This window comes from Parus major, chromosome 3, assembly GCF_001522545.3.
Source record: "Parus major isolate Abel chromosome 3, Parus_major1.1, whole genome shotgun sequence".
In the NCBI taxonomy this organism is placed as follows: domain Eukaryota; kingdom Metazoa; phylum Chordata; class Aves; order Passeriformes; family Paridae; genus Parus; species Parus major.
In genome coordinates, this window is record NC_031770.1 from 59,730,758 (window position 1) to 59,754,847 (window position 24,090).

At 38.1% G+C, this 24,090-nt stretch overlaps 1 protein-coding gene across 1 annotated transcript in view; it reads right to left on the reverse strand.

Moving 5' to 3' along the window:
* LAMA2 (laminin subunit alpha 2) overlaps nucleotides 1-24,090 on the reverse strand; it is a 336,031-nt gene that overhangs the window by 102,174 nt on the left and 209,767 nt on the right. Inside the window, exons 19-27 of the mRNA XM_033512805.1 lie at nucleotides 23,734-23,945; nucleotides 19,214-19,320; nucleotides 14,487-14,667; nucleotides 10,956-11,092; nucleotides 8,266-8,499; nucleotides 4,538-4,681; nucleotides 1,979-2,158; nucleotides 1,068-1,256; nucleotides 736-974 (exon numbers count right to left, since the gene is read on the reverse strand). Coding sequence (XP_033368696.1) covers nucleotides 736-974; nucleotides 1,068-1,256; nucleotides 1,979-2,158; nucleotides 4,538-4,681; nucleotides 8,266-8,499; nucleotides 10,956-11,092; nucleotides 14,487-14,667; nucleotides 19,214-19,320; nucleotides 23,734-23,945 — 1,623 coding nt within the window. The remainder of the gene's footprint in view (nucleotides 1-735; nucleotides 975-1,067; nucleotides 1,257-1,978; nucleotides 2,159-4,537; nucleotides 4,682-8,265; nucleotides 8,500-10,955; nucleotides 11,093-14,486; nucleotides 14,668-19,213; nucleotides 19,321-23,733; nucleotides 23,946-24,090) is intronic.

Here is a 24,090-nt window from a genome sequence, read left to right on the forward strand (position 1 = left end):
GTTAGGCGGAACTAAAAGAGGTTGTTTTTTTCACTTTGAAGGCCATATCTATTTATACATGCAGATACAGAATTAGCATTTCTCAACAAGAATATTGTTACTGAATCATCCTCACCTGGTGATATATTGTAAACAACAGACTCCTCTTTTAAGAATAGATAACTAAGCAGTTGTTCCTTGTTTGTTCAGTTGACTGCTACTTTCAGTGTAAATCTTACAGCTGACCTTCAGATTGCAGAGATTTTTGTACTGTTCCTGTCATGTTGCTGCCTGATGTCCACTTCAAATTTAGTGTTACCTTAATTTCCTTGTGTAACTGATTCATTAACAGATTGAAGATGTTGAATCTGACCCTAATATATTTAATTTCCAACTCTTAGGAGAAAATTCCTTCATGAGCTAACATTTATGTTTAATTACAGCACTATGTTTTCATAAAGTAGACCTTTATTCAAAAAAATGCACTAGGTTTGTTTCAGAATGTGTGTGCCTACATGTGTTTTCTGTTCTAGGATCCTGAAATTCCAGTTGCCTAGTGGGATTTAAATCTTCCAGTGCATAAAACTTCCCTCTTCTGTGTTTTCCACTATGCCAAAAGTGAATTTCTTCTGCACTTTCTTCTCAGCAATGGCCTATAGCTGGCACTATGAATACAAATTCTGTTGGGACTAGCTGGGAGGTCTACAAGGTTGTCTGACTACTGCACTATTTCAGATCACTGCATGAAAGAGGTACCTGCTCTGTCTCATGATATTGCCATGGGTCGCCTTGATAAGGATGTAATGAACATCATACAACACATTCATGAAGTCTTCCCGGGATACAGTTCTGCTTGGTCTTGAGTCATCTCCATAAGGTTTCCAGGTGAAATCTGCCTGAGACGTTGTCCTGTTGAGACCTGGGTGACCATGATAATATTCCCAGGGAACAGGGTTTCTGCCTCTTTGGTCATCACCATAATATTCCCATTCATGCTGAAAGACAGAAACACAGAATCAGGTTATTAACAGTATTCAAAAGAACCACGTGCTTAAGCTTTGGACTAAAAAGGCAGATGGAAATGTTACCTCTGTCATCTCTATCTCATGCCTTGTAAGCTGGCCAATCAGAGGGGCAGCCATATGCCGGACAATAATTCTCGTATTTGTGGGAGGCCCGCCTCTTATGATGACTTGTGGGGAGTAAGTAGTAAAACCTGTCTCTTCTCGCGCTTCAAAATAGATGGCGTACTTCAGTTTCCCTCCATAAGCAGTCAGCTAGCAAAGCACAAAAAGAAATCTCATTTTCAGTTAGCTAAAAATAAATTCCTGGGAAGGATCTGGGTGGGGTCTGCACCTATGTGCAGCCTGATGAATGCATGCGTGGTAGAAAATAGAAATATGTTATCTACTTGTGGAACAATCTGGGGACATGGGCTGTGTTCAAAAACACTCATTAACAATTGGTTATTATATTACACTAAAACCAGTATGTTATCTATTTCCTTATATGTGTCTTGGTGTTCCACCAAACCAAGGAATATCAAAAGTGCAAAATAAATTGTCACAGAGGTGTATAACAAAATCCAAAAGGACAGTTCTTGACATAATTTTGTCCCATTTGTAATTTGTAATCTACAAATATGAGGGTTTTTTTGCTTAAAAGGAGAGAAAAGGATATTGCAAGAGTATTATACTAAATTCGTGCAGCTTAATTTTTCAAATAACATTTTTATGAGAAAATGAATTCCGTGGAAAAATAGAACATAGATATTTACAGTTATTAACAAGTAAAATATTGCTTGTGTTACTTTATGAATTTCCATAGAAACAGAGCAAATAAGTTTTAATAATGGAATAGCATTTATCTTCTTTTGAAATACCTTCCACTGTGTGAAGACATGCTTATTGGGAGGGATAAAAAGGCACTGTAAAATAATAAAATAACATTAAAATAAAAGAAGGAGCCATGTCAGTATTTGGTGGAGTTTTAGGTTTACCTTTCGTCCCTCAAATTGCTCTGGAAGCCTCCAGTAAACAGGTTCTGACCGAAGATCCTGCATCACCTGTTCTATATTTGCTACTATTTCAGGAGGCTGGAATGCAATCCCTGAAAGAGTGCTACGCTGAAGCTTTTCATCCACCAGTGGCAGAATCATTTGCTCTGGCTTCAAGGTCACCTATGCATATTTGAAAAAATCAAGAAGAAAATTAACTCAATTTTTTCCCCATGAAGTGTTAGTCTTTAAATTCTAGCTCCTTAAAAAATTACTTCTAGGTAATTTCATTTCACATCACGAGCAATTTGTCACAAAGCAGTCTTGCTACTCCTTCAGGTATGAACTGTGCTAATAATGACTTTCCCCTTGAGCCTTTTGCACCTTGTCCTCATGTTAACAAAGATTGTAGCAGCACTGGTTAAAACACTTTAATCAGCAAGTGATTCCATGAATTTTATCGATGTGATTTTCGTGGTGCTATTTTAGTCTCAGGCCTCTTTTGTTCAGATTGTGAGGAATGTTACATTACAAAGAAGCAGAGTTCTCACCACCAGTTATACATCACTGGAGCTGTAAAACACAGTGCCTGATCCCTTGATACTTCTATGGAATATTCAACCTAAATGTTCTCCAGGCAATTTGCAGAGTGAGGCTTCAGTGAAGGTTTCTGTAACTCTAAATTCAGCTTTATAAAAAAAAATAAAATACAAGGATGCCACTTATATGCTTGTAATTTTCTTAGACTAGTTGACAAAATCTCATTAGCATTACACTGAAATCATTATTTTGATCAAGAACTGTAGCAAGAGTCTCAGTAATCATGTGCCAAGGGAAGTATCTCAGGGAATGTGTGAACAGATGCAAAGGGGTGGTATCAATACTGCCTTCTCCCAAAGAGTGAGACAAAGAAAACAAATGCAGGTAACAGTCATACCACCAACAAACTGGTAATGAGATAGGAGTCAGTTAACAAGGAATCAACCAAACCCTGGGCTATACTTTCAATATCCTAGTATTTCCATTTACAGCAGAATCTAGACTGATTAGACATGGAAGCACTCCTAACATTGCCAGCCCTAAGTAAGATTTACTGATCTTTTATCGTAACTGTATTTTACTGTTTTATACTTTAGATAACCAAGAAAAGGGTCAACACATTTGATTTTCAGATCATTCATCAGTCATGCCTCATTGTCATATAAAACAGGATTTGCTTGTTTAAACAAGTCTAATGTCATTTGAAGCACCTGAGAGTATCCAAGACAGCCACTAGCAGCTGGCAGAACATAGTCTCACTTATTTTACAGCTCTATATAAATTCTGAAATAGATGAGAGTACCAAATACTAAATGTGACATGGACATACACTTCTTTAAATATGAGCATAAATACAAAAGGAAATTAATCAAGAGAAACAAAATAACCAGGAGGTTTAAATTTTTTCTGCTTTGTGCTGCCACAAAGGTCAAAGCACAATAATCCAGAACTGTTGCTGTTATGGAACTTGATTAAATTTTGTAACTTGTCAGCCTTCTACAGCCTTTCATCTCCAGTCTAGCAGCATATGATGGGCAAAACTGAAATAAAAACTGAAAAAGTGGGTCAGATCATGATAAATCATTTCATCCACTGGGAAGGGAAAGAGGTGCTACGGGATTGAACAGTGAAGGGGAGAATAAGTGCTATCCATATTATATTAAGTAAGAGAGATTAACTTGATTTCAGCCTAAAGTGTCCTTATCTAACTGATGCTTGTACATGACTAGTCTGGGGCTTTGGCTGATTTGCATTAGGCAGACATTCATTCTATGGTTGGCGTTCTTTTGAGCAGAGATACGACTGGCCACACATGGGGACAGAACCAATCATTTTCCATTACAGATCTCTCCTCCAGAATGCACCCGAGGAGCTGGCATGGCAGCAGTCTCAATGTGGGTTCTGTGCTTGTTGTACAGATAAATGGACACATCCAGTCTGCCTCATTTATCAGTCCAGCATAGGTCTCAAGGCCCTCTTCCACAAACAGGTGTAGAGCTCTTTGCTCTGATGGATTATACCTTTCCACGATTGAATTTAAATATAGCTTCAATAAGCTCTTTTTTTAAAGATAAAAGAAAATCCCACCAAAACAACAAAACCAAGAAGGAAGATGAACAGATTAACTGAACTATGGGCAATTTTATACTGGACAACAAGCATCTGTGACCCTTGAATACACCTGGGTAAACTGTGTATCACGTACCAGGGATTATGTTGCAATGCATTAGACCGCATAATTTCCCCACATGACTAGCTTGCCCTTTTTGGAGGTTTAATAGCTTTACTTTGGCTGGATGTCAGCTATCCTATCACTCATTTTCTTATCTGCTTATTTCCTTTTAATGTCTTGACCCTGATTGTCTAATGGAACATATCGCTCTCACCACTCCTCAAAGCATAAAGAGGAAAGTGATTGCTTAAATGTTTGGCCATTTTCTAGCTAGCTCTCAGTGCCTGACTAAAAGATGCCAGCAGGAAACAACATTATCGCATTACATGGCTCAGCGGCTTCCTACTCACCCACACGCGGATCAGCCCCCTTGCCTCGCTGCACTGTGTAGTCAGGCCAAAGCAATAGCAACTGCTGCAGCCAAGTGGGTTTCTGGCAGAGAGACCAAATGTGCCAGACTTGCACCTGTCACAGTGGACACCTTCCACATTAACCTGGAAAAGAGAGAGTATTTTTAAAAGGAAAAGAGAATTAAAAAAAAAAAAAAAAATAAAAAATCAAGTCTTATTTCAAGGTAGCAACAGAAAATCTTACTGTTACGATAATAACAGAGTGCAGCAAGAAATAATAAGTGATAGGAAATATTCAAGAAACTCTCCAGCTTCTTATCACGTGTGTATGCAAACATATGTAATTAATGTAATTAAGGCATTTGCATTTGTATCCACTGAGTAGCTCTGAGCAATAGATGCTGGCTTCACACTGAAAATTGCAAGCAGAGAAAAATTAAATGGCACTTTGGGCATGACATGCTCCATAACTGATTGATAAGATAAGAACAATAAGTTGTTCTGAAACTGTCCATGTTAATCAAGCCTTCTGTTTAATAGGAATTAGCATTGACATGTTCAGATATTTAAGGTAAGCACTAAATGTTCTTGCTGAGAAATGTATTTTAATGGAAATTCTGTAGAGAAAAGCTTTCCCCTCTTCAAGATTGTTTTCCACATCATTGAACAGTATTAACAAGGCTGAAATGTTTCACTGTTGTAATGTCAATGCTTTTATTTTCATTTTTCAATTAATCCAAATAAAAAGCTATTCCAGATAGGGCAGATACACAATAATTTATGCAGAGCCTTTTAAAACCATTTTCATACTGAGACCAGGGTATTAAAAAGAAAAAAAATCATCAATATGAAAGCACTGGTTGACTTTTTCCACCCCACACACCTTTTTTGTTCTCTTGAGACTAGTGTGAAGAAGCCAATCAAAAAAAAATTAATCTTTCCAAAGCTTTTACAAGAAACCGCTATTATCCCTTATGATTTACCAGTTTTAACCCTCATTTCCACATGTTCTATCAATAAATTTTCATACACTGTATTTAGCTTGGATTTTGCTGCTTTTTGTCAGGGCTGACAATGAGGCTCCTGAGCCTTAGAGAGCTCTTTTCTGTAGCTGTAGCAGGTTTAAATGGGGATGATTACCATTTTATCAAAATCTAGTTTCTTCAATGTATAACTCTTTAAAAAAAAAGTCACACAAAAGATTAACTGACCCTAGACTTAAATTTAAACTTATATTAAAATTATGGGGGGAAAATGCTTACTTAATTCAGTATTATTTGTCCATTTTCTCTCATAAACAGTGATTTTTACTTGCTTTGTATTTTGTTTCATGTCAATTGCACTTTGTCATTAATCATCAGCTAAATATAAATACTGTTCATTTGCACTCAGAGAAACACAGAAGCAACTATATTATTAAAAGAATTAACAGACAGACACTTCTGTTTTAAAATGCCATGAATCCCCACGCTTTCTACTTAGTGCTTACAAGAGCTGCAAGAAAAACAATGACCCAGTGAAGCTGTGGAGTCTCCTTTTTCTGGAGACAGCACTCTGGACACAATCCTGAGTCATGTGCTCAATGACCCTGCTTGAGCAGGAGTTGGACTAGATGACCTCCAGGGATCTCTTCCAACCTGACCAGTTCTGTGATTCTGTGACATGCTGGACCTAATCCAGAAATGGGGCATCGAGATGGTTACAGAGGCTGTCTGCTTATCATGTATCAAGAGAGGCTGAAAGAACAGAGATACTTCAATTTCTGCATTTCAGAGGCTGGCACAGGGAAACCTGAGTTTTATTCAGGTAGTCCATGATGTCAACTCACTTCCATTTTCTTATGGTACCATCATCAAATGAATCAGTACTTGTGAAAAAACCATGATGCTTCCTGTTCAAATATACCAGAAAAATGGGAAGGTGGTCAAGCAGTTTGCACAAAGATGTTGCGAAATCACTCCCCGTCCTTTGAAGCACTGCCTCAGCAGTGTCTTTCAGACAAGGTGCTGGACAAGATTACCGTGATAGGTCATTTCCAACCTAATTTGTTCTACAGTTCTGAGTCTCAAAACTCTGACTTAAGTGACCATTGCCTATTTAACAAAATAATTACCTGACAATTCAATTATTTAAATTAATCCTTCCATTTTACTATCTCTTTGTGTCAAAACAGACCTAAAGAAGAATGAATCTAAATCACAGAAAGAATCTCTAGGGGTCACTTTTAAAAACCTCCTCCTAGAAGCACAACTATCACCAATACTAGGTCACATTACCCATGCCTCTTTCTAGCCAGTTCTTGAAAATCTCATAGAATGGAGATTTCAGATCTTTCTGGATAATGTGTATCACTGCTGCATAACTGATTTTTTTTTCTAATTTCCAACACAAAATTCCCAAGCTCCCATTTGCAGCTGTTGTCCTTTGCTACATCTTCTGCCATCATCAGAAAGGATTTTATTGCTTCAACTATCCTTTGAAGTGGCTAATAGGTTGTCATTGCATTTCCTCTTATTAGCCTTTTTTTCCAGACTTAGAGAGAGTCCAGCTCTCTCAGTACATCCCCACAGATCATCTGCTGAGAGACTCTTCTCCAGATCCTCTCCAATGCCTCGACAACACTTTCAAATCAAGTTCTAAAACTGGACATAATTTCCAAGTGCAGCTTTACCAGCACCAACTACACTGAGAGTAGAGCACTGCTTAGATGAAGCTTTCCCCTGCTCACCATGCTCTTTGTGATGTCCTACCTTGCAGCTGCATTGGCTGCTGTGCTCAGTGCATTCAGATCAGTGGGCAGTTTGCCTTATTTACCATGAGAGTATACGGTTGGTTTATATTGTGTTTTCCAGCAGGATTGACACTCAGGCCTCTTCCTCCTAAACTATACTGATTCTTGAGGTTGTTCCACTCCAGCTAATGACCTATTTTCCCAGTCAGGAGGCTTTTCAAGAAGTCTCTAGACAGTAATTCTACTATTCAGCATGTCAACCTTGACGTCCTCCAAGTCAGCAGTATTTCCAAATGTGCTGATCATGAATTCTGTCATCTGTGTTGCTGATGAAGGTATTGGCTCTGGGATACTCTGCTTGCTGGCTACCAACTGCATATCAAAGCACCAATTACTGCCCTGTAAGCTCAGCAATCCAGCCAACTCTTAAACAACCTAAGTGTGCTGTTCTTCCAAGCACAATTCCAAATAAGAATGTTGCGGATGATGATGCCAAAATTCTTTGCTTTAGTGATCCTGAATTGGATGCAGTCTACTCGAAACAGATACTACTGCAGTGAATTCTACTCATGAAATGATGAATATTGACTCTCTCTAAGTCAATGTACTTTGATTTAGCACTGCGGAATACTGTGTTTACTGATGTGTTTGCTTTTATTGTGCCCAGAATCTGAACAAGAATTGTGTTATGGGGATGAACTGGCAATGGTTCTGTAAGAACGGAAAGAAATAAAAATTGGGGAAAAAAGAAGATGTTAAAGATCCTCCTAAGAGGATGCTATCCTGGCATCCTCTTAGGATGGTCAGTAGGTGAAAAAGCAACTGATAAGCACTTTCTTTAAGTTGGACTCCTCCCACATCAGTTTGCATATGCACTATGAAAACCAAGGAGATTGGTTTGCATATATGGTTTGAACAAGAAAGGGCAAGTGCCGATGAAATCTGAAATAAACTTCTCAGCAGTTATAAGATCAGTTTACAGCCTTCATTGTCCTACCTTGCAGCTGCATTGGCCAGAATGATCAATGCATGAGCACTTCCCCTCTGAATCACAGCTCTGTGGATCTGTCCCAGCCGGGAAGCACTGACAAGCGACACAGTGTGGGTAATTCCAGTAGCCCAACCTGCACTCAGAGCATTTGTCCCCAGAGAATTCAGGGCGGCAGAAGCAACAGCCTGTATTTAAGTCACACTGAGAACTTAGGGCTCCAATGAGGCTGCAGTCACAGGGCTGAAAAGGAGAGAAACAAGGCAATTGCAATTGTGCTTCTAAAAAAAACCCACCAAAACCAAAACCCAACCGAAAAGCAATTCACCTTTTTAAAGTATCTATAAATGAAACACAGCAGTGAATTTCCATTGTCTAAAAATAACATATGTAAATTATAAGGCCAGTAATTTATTTTGATTCAACATGTTTTTTTACACTAAATAAATTTACAACACTGGTGGGATTTTTTCAGGTATTTTTTAGGTATTACTTATCACTGATAAGTTTGGCAATGAAAACAAATAAATCGAAAAGGGTCAAGGACATTGGAATACTTTGTGGACAAAATTAACTCAGAAACTACAAGCACTCTCTAGGAGAATGTCTTTCGTATGTAAATTCTCTGCAGGCATGTTCAGAAAACTCTCCTAAAATTGGAATTGCTCAGGAGCAATCAGCTCAGTGTTTCCAGAGGAATCTAGTTCAATATCTATTACTCATCCATCAGACAGGTAACTATCCTCTTTGTACAAACAAGACTCCTAAATGACAGTAATTTACACAGTAAGGGCTAGAGATTTAGTCATGTGATATATTTGGAAGTAAACTTGATCACAAAATACTACTTGCACAGGCAAGTGAGGATAGAAATGGGTGATTTTCCAGGGTGTCTTGATATTGAACACAAAAGTATCAGGAAAAACTGCAGACTCCCAAAGAGCAGAAGAATTCCTCAGTGCTACTACTGTGGTAGCACTGCATAGTTAATACAGGACATTGGCTGTAATCACTGGTGTGACCAGAATATCATATGGAGAAGTTCAGATTACAGAAAAAAACTCAGTGCCAGCAGTGCAGGTTACCACAGTAACTGACATGGATAGATTTGCTAAAATTACAGACACAAAGCTGAAAAAGAGAGGAAGAAAATGTGGATTAAGTTTCTAAGCAAAACTGTTTAGTACATGACTACTTAGAGCACCTTTCCTCTGATCTGAAAACACCATCTATAAAGAAGGTGGATATATATAGGAAATCTACAGATGTAATCTGTACTGAATGTCAGAGAAACTATTTAACCACTGGTTAAATATTAGTTTGCAAGATGACTACCTAACCTAAAAGGAAAATTTCCTGACAGGAAGAACTTTATTCTACAAGATACATTTGAACACAAAGATGAAAAAGCAAATGGTTCACCATTCTCTGAAATAGCTTGGTGTACAATATCAAAGCCTAAATTGCAATCAGATGCTGTGTTTGGTTTATGCAGTTTTTTGCAATGCTCTCCCAGACTTACAACAGCCTTGGAAATCTTCTACAAGGTCTGCAAAGCAGGAGATTCACATCTCACTTTGCAGAAATTAGCGGCAACATACTAAAAGAGATGTGGGCTGATAGATCATCATTAATTTAGATGGTGCCATGGAACTGTCATATTAATGTGCTCACATAAAAGACAATCAGAGAATACACTCCAGAGCTCAAACAGAGGTCTTCAACCTCATTAGGCTGGTTTCAAAAGCCAAGAGTCTGTATCACAGCAGCACCACAGAGGTTTCACAGGAGTTTTTCATACATACAAAAAAGAAATCACTCCTGTCAATTTCTTTGCAGCCTGAACTACATGACTAACAGCCTTTTAAGAAGAAGTATCAATGGTGTATGACTGTTCCAAAAAGAGTTTTCTGGAGTAATTGTAGTGGTACTATCAAATTCCTTATCATCAATGAGCACAGCAGGGAGGAATAAGGCATTTGAACTTCTGACGGAGTTTTCAGCCTTAACCAAATACTGCACCCCTCAACTCAAGGTCATTAACAACAGCTTTCATGGCCTCCTCAACATTCTATCGTCATTTTCCTATTTATTTCCTTCCTCTTTGGATATTTTAACTCTGTGTCAAATATTTGAATAATAATGATTTAAAGGCTAATGATAAGGTTTATTTCCCCTTTAAGAACATGGGAATAAAGTGCAATTTACAACTAAGGTGGATGATTCTTTTCTTTTCTTTTCTTTTTTAACTTGCTGTTTTTTATGCACAAATTGAAGCCTTTGTAAAGCAAACTTTGAATAAAATCCCCAGTGGTGTCACCATTAAGGCCAAAGTAAATTTGCTCCCTGAAGGCACTGCTGATTACCTGTAAATATACATCTACATACATCGTTCAACACTGTGGTAATCTCCTCAATCACATTAAACACAGCTATAATGAAATAAAATCAGGCTCAAGCAGGACACTGACTCAGTGTGACAGCAAAATCAACAGGGTGTTTTGTGTTACGGGCTGCATACTTGAGACAGAAGATCTGTAGTGCAGTAACAGTAACAGCTTGCCAACATTTACACCAAAGTCTCACACCAAAACTTTCAATATGGAGACATACCATGATTTATAAACCAAAAACTCTGTTCCAGCTCTAAATTTCTGTGAAAGAAGTAATGCACATCGAGAAAATAGGAATCCACTCACCTTGCAGCCACTGACAATGCTATGGCCCCAGTGATTTGGCGCACATTTGTCACACATCTCTCCAACAGTGTTGGGAGGGCAGATACAGCGTCCACTCATGGGATCGCAGTTATCGCCAAAACGCGAACACTCACAGGCTTCATGGGAGACAGACAAAAATAAAGCAGAGGAAAAGTTATCCCTTTATGTGACACCTGGAGAGCAGACCCTAATGAGGTTAGGATCATTCCTTTACTGCACAATGAACTCTCAGTTATCTGTGGATACGATGGGACAGAAGAGGTAGGGATAACCCTGAGAAACCAAAACAAGTAGCAGTGAAACACAGGTTACCTCTGGTTGAAGTAGCTGCAATGAGAACAGAACGGGAAAAATAAAGCCACCAACTGCAGAAGCGCAAAGACTTCTGAGATGGTGCACTCTTGTGACATAACTGCAGGAGTCCTGCTACACAATTTCTGGGTGCATGCTGTCTCCTCTAAGAAGCCACCTGAGGGCCTCTGAGCCATCTATGCAGGGAACTTGCAGTCTGTTTATACCAATTCTTGCTCTATACCAGTTTGAGAAATACCTTCTGAAATTTCTGCTGCTCTGAAGAGACTTTCCTTAAAGGGCAAACAAGGTGTTTTCCTTTTCCCCTTTGAATTCTTTCTTTTTCAGCTTATATATCCTCTGCCTTCGGAGGACATCAACAAACTGTTGTTTCCTCTCCATGGGAAACTGGTATTCTTTGCAGATTATACTAAATTAAAAAACACTTCAGGTTTTTATGGAAGTGTTTTATGTTTTATGGAAGTGTTTCCATAAGTGGTCTTTGCTCTTAAAGGATTATTAAGTGAACAACTCACTGGTAGCAGATACACATTCAAGGTATGTAAGTGATAAGTAGTTATGGGGCACAAGATACATGAGTGATCGAAAGAGCAGAACTGGAGTGTGGTTGTTTTCACACCCACCATCCACATAACCCATGAGGTAAGAGAAAATGCATCATAAGCCAGCTGACTCTGCGTGATAACCTGTTCCTTGGGGTGTTCAAAGGGCAATGTAACTTTGTTGCTGGGGGCTTCATTTATGCTCACTTCCTTTACTGTGAAATACTTCAATTCAGATTGAAACTAGAAAACAAATGTTTTTTGTGGCAAGATAGAATTCATATCTGTAGTTCAAATAAGAAATGACCTTTACTTTTCCCCACCAATGCCTTCAAGATAAGGTAATTGATGCAAAGAAGATAGCAAATTTCGCCTCCCTCATGCCAGGAACACAATGTGCTGCATGCTATTTAAAATATTTTCACACACTGTAGCTTGAAGTTTCAGAATACATCTCATTGGGAGACCGAGGCTTTCAGATGTGACAACTCATCTATGGGCTTACACAAAATTAGCTAAAAAGGCAGGGAGGGGAAGGGGATACTCAAACATTTTTCCTATTTTTACTTTTACAATTATTTTTCAAAATAAGAGGGAAAAAATACAACACAATTGTTGCAAGCAATAGTGAAATAGAAATCTAATTTGTATCTTTACTGCAAGAATGTCAACACTCACGATGCTTTCAGGGCTTTTTTAGGCTTTATGGATTTATATTGCACAAGAAAAAATCAAATTATATTTCTTTTGGATAAATACTAAATGAAAGAGGTCCAATATTTGATTTGATATCTAACTGTTACAATGGAATTAATTTTTCTGTACTTTTCCTTCCAGCATAATTTTATATACTTCTATTAAATTTCTGATTTTCTTTGTGATTCATAATTTAATTCTTATTTTTTGTCATATTTTGAAGGAATATGTAAGAAATCTACTAAAAATAAGTGTGGAAAAAACAGCACATTGAAAACAGAATTCCACTCCACCTGTTCTTTTAACTTTGGAACATTCAAAAGTCTGAATTTTCTCAATATCTATAGATGCTTCTCTTGCTTTAAACATTTGATGACCGACCACAGGCTGACACATATATATTTAAAAATGTTACTTCTGTATGGTACAATCTACAGTACATTACCATTTCATTGCTGTTTCTTAAAATCTGTAATTTCAAAGTTTGCCAAGAGAGTAATTAAAATTTTAATGAGAAACTTCATTAATAGACCTCTCATTTTCCTTCCCCAACTGTAGTTGTCAACATTTTGTTGTGTTTCACAATAGTGATGTGCTTTTAACCTGTGGCATGTTAAAATAAGATGTTAATCATAAATGAAAGATTTTTTTGCCCTTCATTTGATTGCTAAAGGCTTTAGGACTGCAGTTATTTATATTTTATTTCAAGCTCTCTCCTCAGTGAGCCTGGGAAACAATCTTTCACTTTTCTAAGATGCCACTTTATCTGAACTTCTCAAACCTGTAAGTGGTTTTGAACCCTTCATTCCCGTGTGAGACAACACCATAGAACAACATTTTCAAATACAATCTATAATCTAGCCTGTTTCAAGGTTTATCCACACTGCAGGTAAAACTGAATTTTGCTGCACAAATGTGGGTCACAAGGCCTTGATGCTCCTTCCATTACAGCAAAAAGGAGAAAGAAAAGGGAGCTGAGCTTGCTTCTTGTGCTGCCATTCTGGATAGGAAAGGAGGAAGAACAGATTAGCAGACGTGATTTCTGCTTCTGGAAAGAATATGCTTTATACTTGAAGAATAATAACAGCATTCTGGTATCCCAGCAGTCAGTCACACTAGACAACTATCTATGTGTCCTGTGATCACACATAAATGAGTCTCTGAGACTTGAAAAACACAGTTCTATCAGGAAAGATGGATATTTCCCTGTGAAGAAACCTATTGATTGGGTTCTTTTTGATATAGCAGTCTGCACTACTTCAAGGATAGGAAGCATTCATTTCAGTCATTGACCTATTTTCAAAAAGGACAAAAATAAAGGTAAAGAGGTGGCTGGATATATTTATATCTAATGTTAGAGTTTCAGCATCTAGAAAAGAAGACTTTTCATGTGTTTACACAAGGGATATAGCAGACAGTTTTACTTAAAGACCTTCCTGTACACAAAGAGCACTAGTAAGGAACTAAATACTACTGTACAGGAAAGGACTGTGGTAATGAAAGAGGATCATCTATATAAGAACACTGCAAAGGTTTAGGATAAAACTAGAAGCAAAGAGAGTTCGTGTTTTCCTTGTTTTCTTTTTACATCCCTGCAAGTTGATGTGATTTGGAAAAAAAATTTTATCAGAGTTCTGTGATACTATTAACTAAATTATAGGAACTTCATGGAATTTCTTTGGCAGACACTACATGGAATAAATGAGATTCCTGTTCCTTTTAAATGTAGTAGATTAGTCATAAATTGCCCATAAAATAGCAGAAATTGCTTGGGTTTTTCATTCTTGCCAATCACCACCCTTGTCAAATGAATAATGTACAAGGTTGTTTATGAACCCCCTGTCAAGAAAATTTGTTGGGCAATCCAAAATTAGCCAAACTAGAATCTTAGGAATAAATTCATAAATAAATAAACAAGCAAACAAATCAATCTGTGCTTGGGTGCAAAACATTTACATACGAGTGCAGCCTCCTTCTTCAAAGTTGTAAAACCCATGTGCACAGCGGTCACACTTCTTCCCCGTCACTCCAGGCTGGCAATAGCACTGTCCGTCTCCATCGCAATCGAAGGACTTGGAACCAAATGAATTGCAGTTGCAGGGAACACATCCTTGGGGAGACTGTAGGCCAAATGTTCCAGGCTGCCACAGAGTGAGGAAGAGCAGTTAGTACATGGAATGATTGCCAGGAGAAAAGAGGAAAAGCTGTGAGTGTAGGGAGATCAGGGCTGCTCTTTCCTTTTCACCACTGAAATACTGCTTTTAACAGATTAAATTGTTGCGGTAAAACCCTGGAGCAAGGACACTAAATGCCCTCCACTGCTGAGAAAAAATAAAGATTTCAGAATGTTACTTGATGTTACAATGAATGTTCTGCAATGTAACACATTTCTTATGGGGCTGTGCTTCCCTTGGAATGGAAAGTATATCAGCAGCAGGAAATACATACCCATCCCTGGTTCTAGGGCTATGTCAGGCAGAGTTTGTTGCTAAGAGAGTGAATTCAAATTCTTAGCTATGAATGGAGATCAATTCAACTGGAAAGCCTCTGAACTAAATTTTATCTCCTCTGAGCAAAGGCAATGTCTGTGTACAGTAACTTAAGGGCAATTCTTTAGAATGATATATAGAAATAACTTTAGAAGAACAAAGAAATAGTGTATTTATGTACAATACAAAGAAATAATAGTGATTTATTTTTATGATAAAAAAAACCTCTGGATTAGGTCTCTGTTTCTCTTCTATACTCTTTCTTTCTTTTTTGCAGAGATCAATACAAAGTTTCTAGAGAACCAGAGCAGATGTTATCAACTACAGTAAGAAATTTCCTCCTTAACTTCACTAGTGGAGTGCAAAAAGTAAACAAGGGAAGACACACTCATTGGTATACTGTGATACGGAGCTCTGCATAAAGATTTCAACCAAAAGTCCTTGTGAGTTTTACTGCACCAACCGAGGCTCCTTGGAACAAACCATAGTTGATATTCAAATGAGAAACTCAGTCTTGAGCTAGAGTGCTTTAAAATGGGAGTACTTCTCTACCTGTTTTTCAGACATGATGATTTTCAGTGAGTACTGAAATCCAAACCATATTAATAACTTCACTTGAAATTGATATTGCAACATTAATAATAAAATATACCAGTGAGTTTGATAGAAAGGCAGAATATTAAAAATGAGATATTAAAAAAATCACTGCTAATGAATATAAATGGAAAAAAGTGAAAAATGTTTACTTTATAGTGTGCTACTTTGTGACCCAGGTATGAGGTGTTGATTTTTTACCTACTATAAATCAGTAGATATTCAGATCAATGGAGCAGTGCTGGCTTTGACCATGACAGTGAGTGTCCCTCTGTGCTAAGCACTAGTGCTGTGTCCAGTTCTGGGCCACTTACAAGAAGAAAAGACATTGAGAAGGGCAATGGAGCTGGTGAAGGGTTTGGAGCACAAGTCCTATGAGGAGTGGCTGAGGGAGCTGGGGGTATTTAGCCTGGAGAAGATGAGGCTTATGGGGGGAAACTTGCCTCTGCTCCCAGGGAAACAGTAACAGGACAAGAAGCACAAGCCTCAGGCGATGCCAGGGATGCTAGGTTGGACCAAAGGAACAATTTCTTCACTGAAAGGGTGGTCAGCCACTGGAGCAGACTGCCCAGGGCAGTGGCGAAGTCATTCAAGAAATGACTGGACATGGCACTTAGTATCATGGTCTAGTTGACAAAGTGGTGATCAGTCAAAGGTTGGACTCAACCTTAGTGATTCTATGACTACTGTTTTATATGGATTTGTTCCACAGTAGAACCCTTAACTCTTGTATTGGTGAATTCAGTGAAACTTCAGAAGCTTTCCATGGAAAAGTCTTGAAATATGACCTCTGAGGTTAATAATGAAGTTTCCCACTCACACAGAGAATCTTCCGATAGGTGTCAGAATACAGGACCACATCTATGGTCAGAATTTGGCCATACAAATCATACAAACCTAAGCAAATGCTTGATTATACATGTAACAAAGAATTACACTGATTTTCGTTTCCAGACTCTATATTGAAATGTTTTTCAATTTCATACTTCTGCCTGACAAAACACAGCATATCAGAGAGAAAGAGATAGTCAAACTCATTTAATTAAACTCAAGGTTCAATTAAAGTACTTGACTATCTCTAAAGATTTATTTTACACAGGAAGATACACAGAAATGTGAATACACACAATCTCAGGACAGACGTTCAGACTAATGCAGAGAAGTAACCAATGCACAGCATGCATCTCAGTTCTCAATATAAAGTTTGCTAGGATCTCATAAATTCTGTTCATATGGGTAACAGTCAGAAAAAGTCTGACACCAGCACTCCACACCACATTAAGTTGGAAAAGACCACTACCATGCTGGGTTACATTCTGTGAGGAGGTCTGCACACAAGGACATTTTGGTCAGTCATGCAAACTTTAACCCAAAGTTAAAGTTCTCAGCAAATTTGCTTACATAAAGAAATTCTAAGAATCACTTTTGCTGAACAAGAGATAAGATCCTAGATAACAATTAGGAAACACAATGGATTTTCTGAATATGTCATTATATTGTGTCTCCTTCAGTGATTGTGGGCAATACAGTAACCTAATATTTTAACTGGAAAAAACTTATTTCTTCAAGGAAATCTATATGAACAAATACAGCATGGGTCCCAGAGTCTAGTTGAGGATGAAAAACACTGCCAAGTATTTTTCAAGAGGGCTGTGATAAGTGTGGAGGTTTTGAGTTGCAGGGAGAACAAACAACCCTAAAATACCGCTCTGTTTGAAGCAGTTGTACCATAATTACTTACTTTTGGGAAATAACTTGCTTTGTTGGTCTGTGATGAGGAGCGAACACTCCTATCACTTTTGGCATTACAGTCACATAACTGGCATTGCACTGAGCTAAAAATGTCTCAGATAACTGGCCATATTCGCTAATGAGATATTTTAACACCAGTTATGTTCAATATTTTAAAATTAGATCTTAACTCTTTGCCTCTGGGGCTGATCTTTCTTTCAACCTCCTTAAGCTATTAGTTCTTGAATTGTTGGAAAAGGAAGTTTCATGCTGCAAAATCCAAGAAAATCCTACCAATTCCATTGATTTATGTACATCTCCCATGCATTTTGTGCATACTGCTGTTGATGGTGCTGTTTTGGGACTTAGTCTGCTGTTTGATTTCTCACTGATAGCACCACTTGCACGATTAAGTCCTTAGGATCAGGAAGCATCCTGAAATGCTGCTTGTCTTCTGAGCCTGTCTGTTTCTTGAGCATTTCTTATACTGTAACACTGGTATTAAAAATTAAAAACCCAAGCAACCTGTGTGAGCTCCAAACACAAGCAAACAGGAGACTTCAGCCCATGCAAAGCAGAGTTTCTCATTACCAGAGCTGCAGGCCGGTAAGCGCCTCGTGGGCACCCACTGGCGCTGCTGGTGCCCCACCTCCGGGGGGGTACTCGAATCTGCTGACTGCTTCCTGCATTTCCTTGCAATTTAGGCACCTGTCTGCTGATTTCACAGTGTCTGCCCATGAATCCTGATTTGCAGATACATCTTCCCAAGATATCACACTGCAGTGACACAGATCCTAAAGCACTGCAGCCACACGGTATACAGAACAGCTTTTCTGGGGCCCAGAAGTAGTTGGGCTTTAAGAATGAAAAGTAAACACTGTTAGAAAGTGAAGATAAGGGAACTACTTCACATAAAAGAGTACGGAAATAAAGACAGGAGTAAACACTGAAGTAAACAAAGATTAATTCTAATTAACCACCAGTACTGTATTAATGAGCTTGAGATATTTCCTAGGTACCTTATGCAATCTGCAAATGCCACTGATACCTGTAATTTTTCTTTGAACAGACTCTTTAAATACTGTTGAAAATGGAGTGTGAGCAAATCACTTCAGAAATAACATCATTTTAAAGGGTGAAAATGATCCTTCTGATTTCTGCAGAATTATTTATGTAATTTAAATTACACACAGGTGGAGGTATTCTGAGGACACAGGCCTAACTCATGAGTCCTTATGTTGAACTAGAGAAATGTGCAGCCAGCTACAGCATATTCCTTAGCTGCCTGAAGACAACTCTGTGAAAGTTTATGAAACAATATTTCTCTGCAGTGATTTATGAGACAGGAAAACAATGTCAAGGCAAAAAACACTGTCACTAAAAAATAATACATTGTTTGGACAACACAAGAAGAAACCCTAAGAAAAAAATCATAAAGACAGAACATTCCAGCAGAACTAAACTAGCATTCTCCTTTCTTAAAAAAAACCAACATTAGATGCTATCAGACATCTTACAGCTTTCCTCATACAGGGACTATCTCCTAAAGCTGCAATATTTTAAACTAATTTTTTTATATCAAACATTCAAATACAAAGTGTATGTACTACGTATACAAATGTATTTATAGAAACAGTGAAGCTTAAAATGCATTCCTTGCATGTAAATACTATGTCTTGCGTTCTGTTCTAGAAAACAACTAGAAAAAAATTAAAAAGCAACCACTTTACCTTTCTCTACATAAGAACAATCTCTATATGTTTTTTAAGTGAAATGTAAACAACAGAAAAAAAGCCTATCCAGAACCAAATGACATTTAGTTGTGACAAACAGTGGAGAAAGTAGAATGGAAACCCCATTTCTGGGCACTCACTTTGCAGATGTCACAGCGGCGCCCGATGACGTTGGCTTTGCACTTGCACTGGCCCGTCCGGGAGTCACAGATCTCTGAGAAGGAGCCATTCATGTGACAGTGGCAGGCTGCAGAGAAGAAGAAGGAGACGTCAGTGTGTTCCCTGAAGCTAAATCTAATAGCCAAATGTTTACAGTGCAGCTTTTCCCACCCTGACAAACCCCCAGCCTGGGTTAAACAGGAAAGTGTCGCTCCCATACACTGATATATTAACCTGCCTGGATTAATGTGGAATTTTTCTCCAAATTATTGCAGTCATAAATTTTGTCTCAAGTTCATTAACAGCTTGTTTTAGATGCTCCTCTCAGATCAAAGCAGGATGCGGAGGGTAGATTACTAAGTATGTGCCCAGAGACTCAGAGTGGGCAGGGTAGTGCTGAGAGATAATTACAAAAAGGGTACAGACCCCTACACAGGGTGTGTACAGAATGTAGTTCCACCAGTGGGAAAGTTACTGCTGCATGTGCGGGTTCTGCTGTCCTGGAGTTCACTCCCTGTTCATGTAGTCATCAGGGAATGTTGGCAGGCTGCAAACCCAGTACAAAGTTGACACTATACAGGGGCAGTAATGCTCTCATGCCCCAGGCTGCACTGAAAAACATACCAAGGATTATCTGCTACTATGACTCTCCAGGATTTCTGTCTCAGCAACAGCATCACAGCTCCCAGAGTAAATGTAACCCAGCTGACCAACCTAACTTATCACAGTGCTTTCCTGAAGATTTAAAAAGGCAGTGACAACACTGTTTCTTCAGGAAAACACCAATGCTTCTGCCTCTTAAATTCTCATGTTTTAGGAGAAGAAAAATTATGAGTAAGATATCTATCACTGTCTATGTTCTTCAGCCACAAGTTGTGTTCTTCAGTCCTTTTGCCATGCAGAGATTTGGGCAAAAACCCTTAGCACTCGCAGTAGAGAACAAGCATGTGATCGCTGTCACAGGGACCATAACCTTGCAGTCAATTCCTGCACATCCTTTCCCCCCCACCCCCCAAGGGGAATAAATCCACATATCTATACCAATTATCAATCTACTCTCCAAACTTGGGCTCCAGTGCACATTTTGCCTTCCTGCAGTGCCTTATCTGCATGTGTTGCTTTTTTTTTTTTCTCAACCTGACACCTTCATTTTAAGAAACACTTAAGAGTCCCAGCAGTAAACACATGGCAGTCATATACTTGCATGTCAGAAGGTGCTATGCGAGACAACGCAGTTATATTTTTCCTATATATAGATTATTACAACAGAACCTTCCTCATTATTTCACTGGACTTGCTAATTTAAAATTTCCAATTATAAATTGAAAAGATTGGTGTGTGGTTTTTTGCTTTTGAGGTATTCTGCAGAAGTTGCTTCTTTTAATGGAAGCAACTTTATGACTTGCCATTCGGTTCATGGCATTGTTTCTCAAATGTCTGCAAAAATTCTGGAATAAGTAACAAAAATGTGATGGTTCTGCTGTTCATACCAGTCATGTAACACTTTCAGAGATTTTGATCTCCTTCTGTTTTGCAATACATCTTTAAAAAGTAAAAATTAAAAGACACTTCTCATGTAATTAACATTGGTTATCTTTTCCTTTCAGCTTTCAATATTAAACAAATCTATAATTTACCTCTATCATCCTGTATACAGCTGTCTTCACCATAATATATTTTAAAACTGCTTACACTCCAAGCCATACATGGTGATAAGTATCACATATATCCACATTTTGAGTATATATTTAATTAAATTGGTTAGTGGGGAAAGAAGATGCTAAAGCTCAGATTCAACAAACTACAATCCTCAATGCAAATTGAAATTGTTTCACCAACCTTTTTATACAGACCTCAAAACCCGAGCTCAGTCTGATTTGAATTGTTTCGATTATCAGGCATATGACAACACAAGAATCAAAAGAAAATTTACACCGATTTTATAAACAGATGAGTTTGTCCTATTTATACCCTTTTTTGCAAGCAGTACTCCATGGTGTCTTAACTCAGTCACAGATGACTGAGTGCAATGCAGTGGTAAGGAACAATTTGGAATATCAGGACTTAGATTGTTTTTCTTGGCTCTAGCAGTATGTACATAGAGAAGAAACATACAGTCAGGGCTATTCATCTAATAAACTGATACTCAATCTGATAAATTGCATTTATCTCACCTAGAGCCTACCCATTCATTTACCTCTACTGGGAAAATTAGCTCTTGTCTAAACCTCCAAATAGTTGTCATAATACAATGCAGCCTGTTGGAGAAATTTGTCTTACTTTCTTCTCCAATGATGCTGGTCAAGACCCTTCATTCTCTCTAGATTTCTATAAATATTTATGAGCTTGTATTTATGATGAAGCTACAAACTTATTCTCCTACAACAGTAGTACCTATACACTGGAACACAGACAGACTTGATTATTTGCTTTAATTCATCTTGTGACACTGAGCTCTATTGCCATCAGTTCAACCCCCGGGTATTTGCTTCAGCACACTGTGCTGTTTCACTCCAAAAAACGACCTACTAGAATCAAACCAAATAAGCTTAGGACATTTGCTCATTGTTCTTAGATTTATGTTTTTGTATAGATAGACCAAAAAATTCAGAGATGCTATGATGATATAAAGCTGTACTGTCATTTGAAACGGTTAATGCACACAACAGTACTGTACTGAGGAAGAGCAAGAAGCATTTCAAACAATAATTTGAAAGCAAATTCATGCTTTGCAATACTCTTGGATTTGGCTTTTTAATAAGGAACAAAATTGAAAACAACAAAGTAAAAGCACAGTCCCTCTGATATAGTTGCTGCAGGGCAAACTTCATGGAAGTCTGCAAAGGAAATAAAAAATCATATGCAAAGAAGAAAACCCACATGAAAGGCAGAGAGTAGATGAATACAAGGTAACTGCAAGCACAAGGATATGAATACATTAGGGGGCTCTGTCAATGTTACTAACAACAAAAGCAAAGCTTGTAATTCAACATGAAGCATGTATTTATTTTAAATAGATTTTTTAAATTGTATGTTTTCCAAACTCTCCTCTTATAAAATCTCTTTCTCATGGACCTGTTACTACTGTGGAAATGGTCAAAGCACCATTCATCATGACTCAAGAATGGTGGTAAGCTACTGGAAGTTTTAATTTTTGAAATACTCATATAAAATCACTTTACACATTAACTTTGTAACTTATATGACATCATTCATCATGAACTTATGGAGAGAACATATAGGACTGTCTGATTTTCTTCCTGGCATTGTGTAAGGTAAGTACAGAAAGCATTTACACAGGCATGTCTTCAGGGTTATCTATAACTTTGCGTACATCAGTGCTTATTGCCCTTAGCTGAGAAACTCAGTGATGTTCTGCATCTTGTTAGCTCCCACACACTCTCCCGAGGTCCAACATGACCTTGGATTTCCACTTTTAGACTGCAAGTTGCTAATAGGGCAAGTTCTGGAAATGGATGCCAGAGCCTCAGACTCCTCTGCTCACAACACAGACTGCATACGTGGTCCCCATGTTCCTAATCTTGGTAATTTTATCCTGCTAATATTAATATATTAATACTAATATTTTATCCTACTATAACACCTTTGTACTCAGTGGGGTTACTCTTGTGTTTATTATAATGGACCAAACAGGAATAAATCCTTGTGACAGTGAAAAAAATGCTCAGCTCTTTCAGGACAGTTTGTAACTTGCTTTATTCCACTTCTCAGAATGTGAAGGAAGAATACATGAAGAAAGTTTTTAAGTTAAAAAGCACTTGTTCTGCATTCTGAATTGTGCCAGCAACAGCTCAGAGAGAGACACTGCCTCCTACAGAAAGAAAAGCTCCTGTTCCTACATAATCTTTCATCTCCGCTGAATAATTTTTGCAATCACTATGGGGAAGGATGTACTGGGGCTGGTAGTTGAATAACATGTTACCACTCAGCTGAGAATTGGTAGCTTGCTGCCAGGTATCTTCCTCCAGAGCATTTTAGAAAACTTGTCTGGAGATTTTAGGGTCTGATTGGCAGGTGGGTGAATGTTGACCTGCAAGTAGCAGCACCTCCTAACTCTTACTGAGGTTATATAAGAGGGAAAACAGTTTATGAAGGCTGCCAGAGCTGGACCCTGAAACTGAAACATCACTCCCTCCTTTCAATCTTACAAGAGAACAAGATTTTTCTGGGTAGCTTATAGAATTTTTTAGTGAATAGTTTCAATTTATTTGTATTTATTTTTGTAGATCTGACATTTAGTATAACCTTTTGCACCTATGCAAAGCTCTGTTGTTTTTTTCCCATGTCTGCTTCAACTAGAGATTTTTTAATAAGTTCTTCTATTACTCTAAAGCCTCCCTTTCCAGATGCATATTCACAGTATCATTTTTAGAGCTATATCAGTCTCTTGCTCACACATACAGAGGCACAGCCTTCCTCTCAGGAACAAAGTTATGGGATAGATCAATACTGTCAGGAGCTGTGAAAGTTCGTGACTTACGTTGACAGTTTCTTGCATGAAGAGCATCACCAAAATATCCATCAGCACACCTCTCACAATATTGGCCTGTTGTACCTGGCTTACATATCAGACAAGCACCAGACAAGCTGTCACAGCTGCCAGGAACAGAGAAGTCAAGGTTGTCATTACACTGGCATGGCTGGCATGATCCCCCTGGTATTAGAGGTTGTCCGAAATAGCCTTCTGCACACCTGCAGTAAAAGACATCATCAGTTAGGAGCCTTAAATAATCCTCTCATTAGAAATGTTTAATTCTGTTGCCTCCCTAATCACCAAAAATGATTTGATCTTCTCTCAAGTGTGTCTTAAGCATCTTCTTTCTTTCTCTCTCCTTCT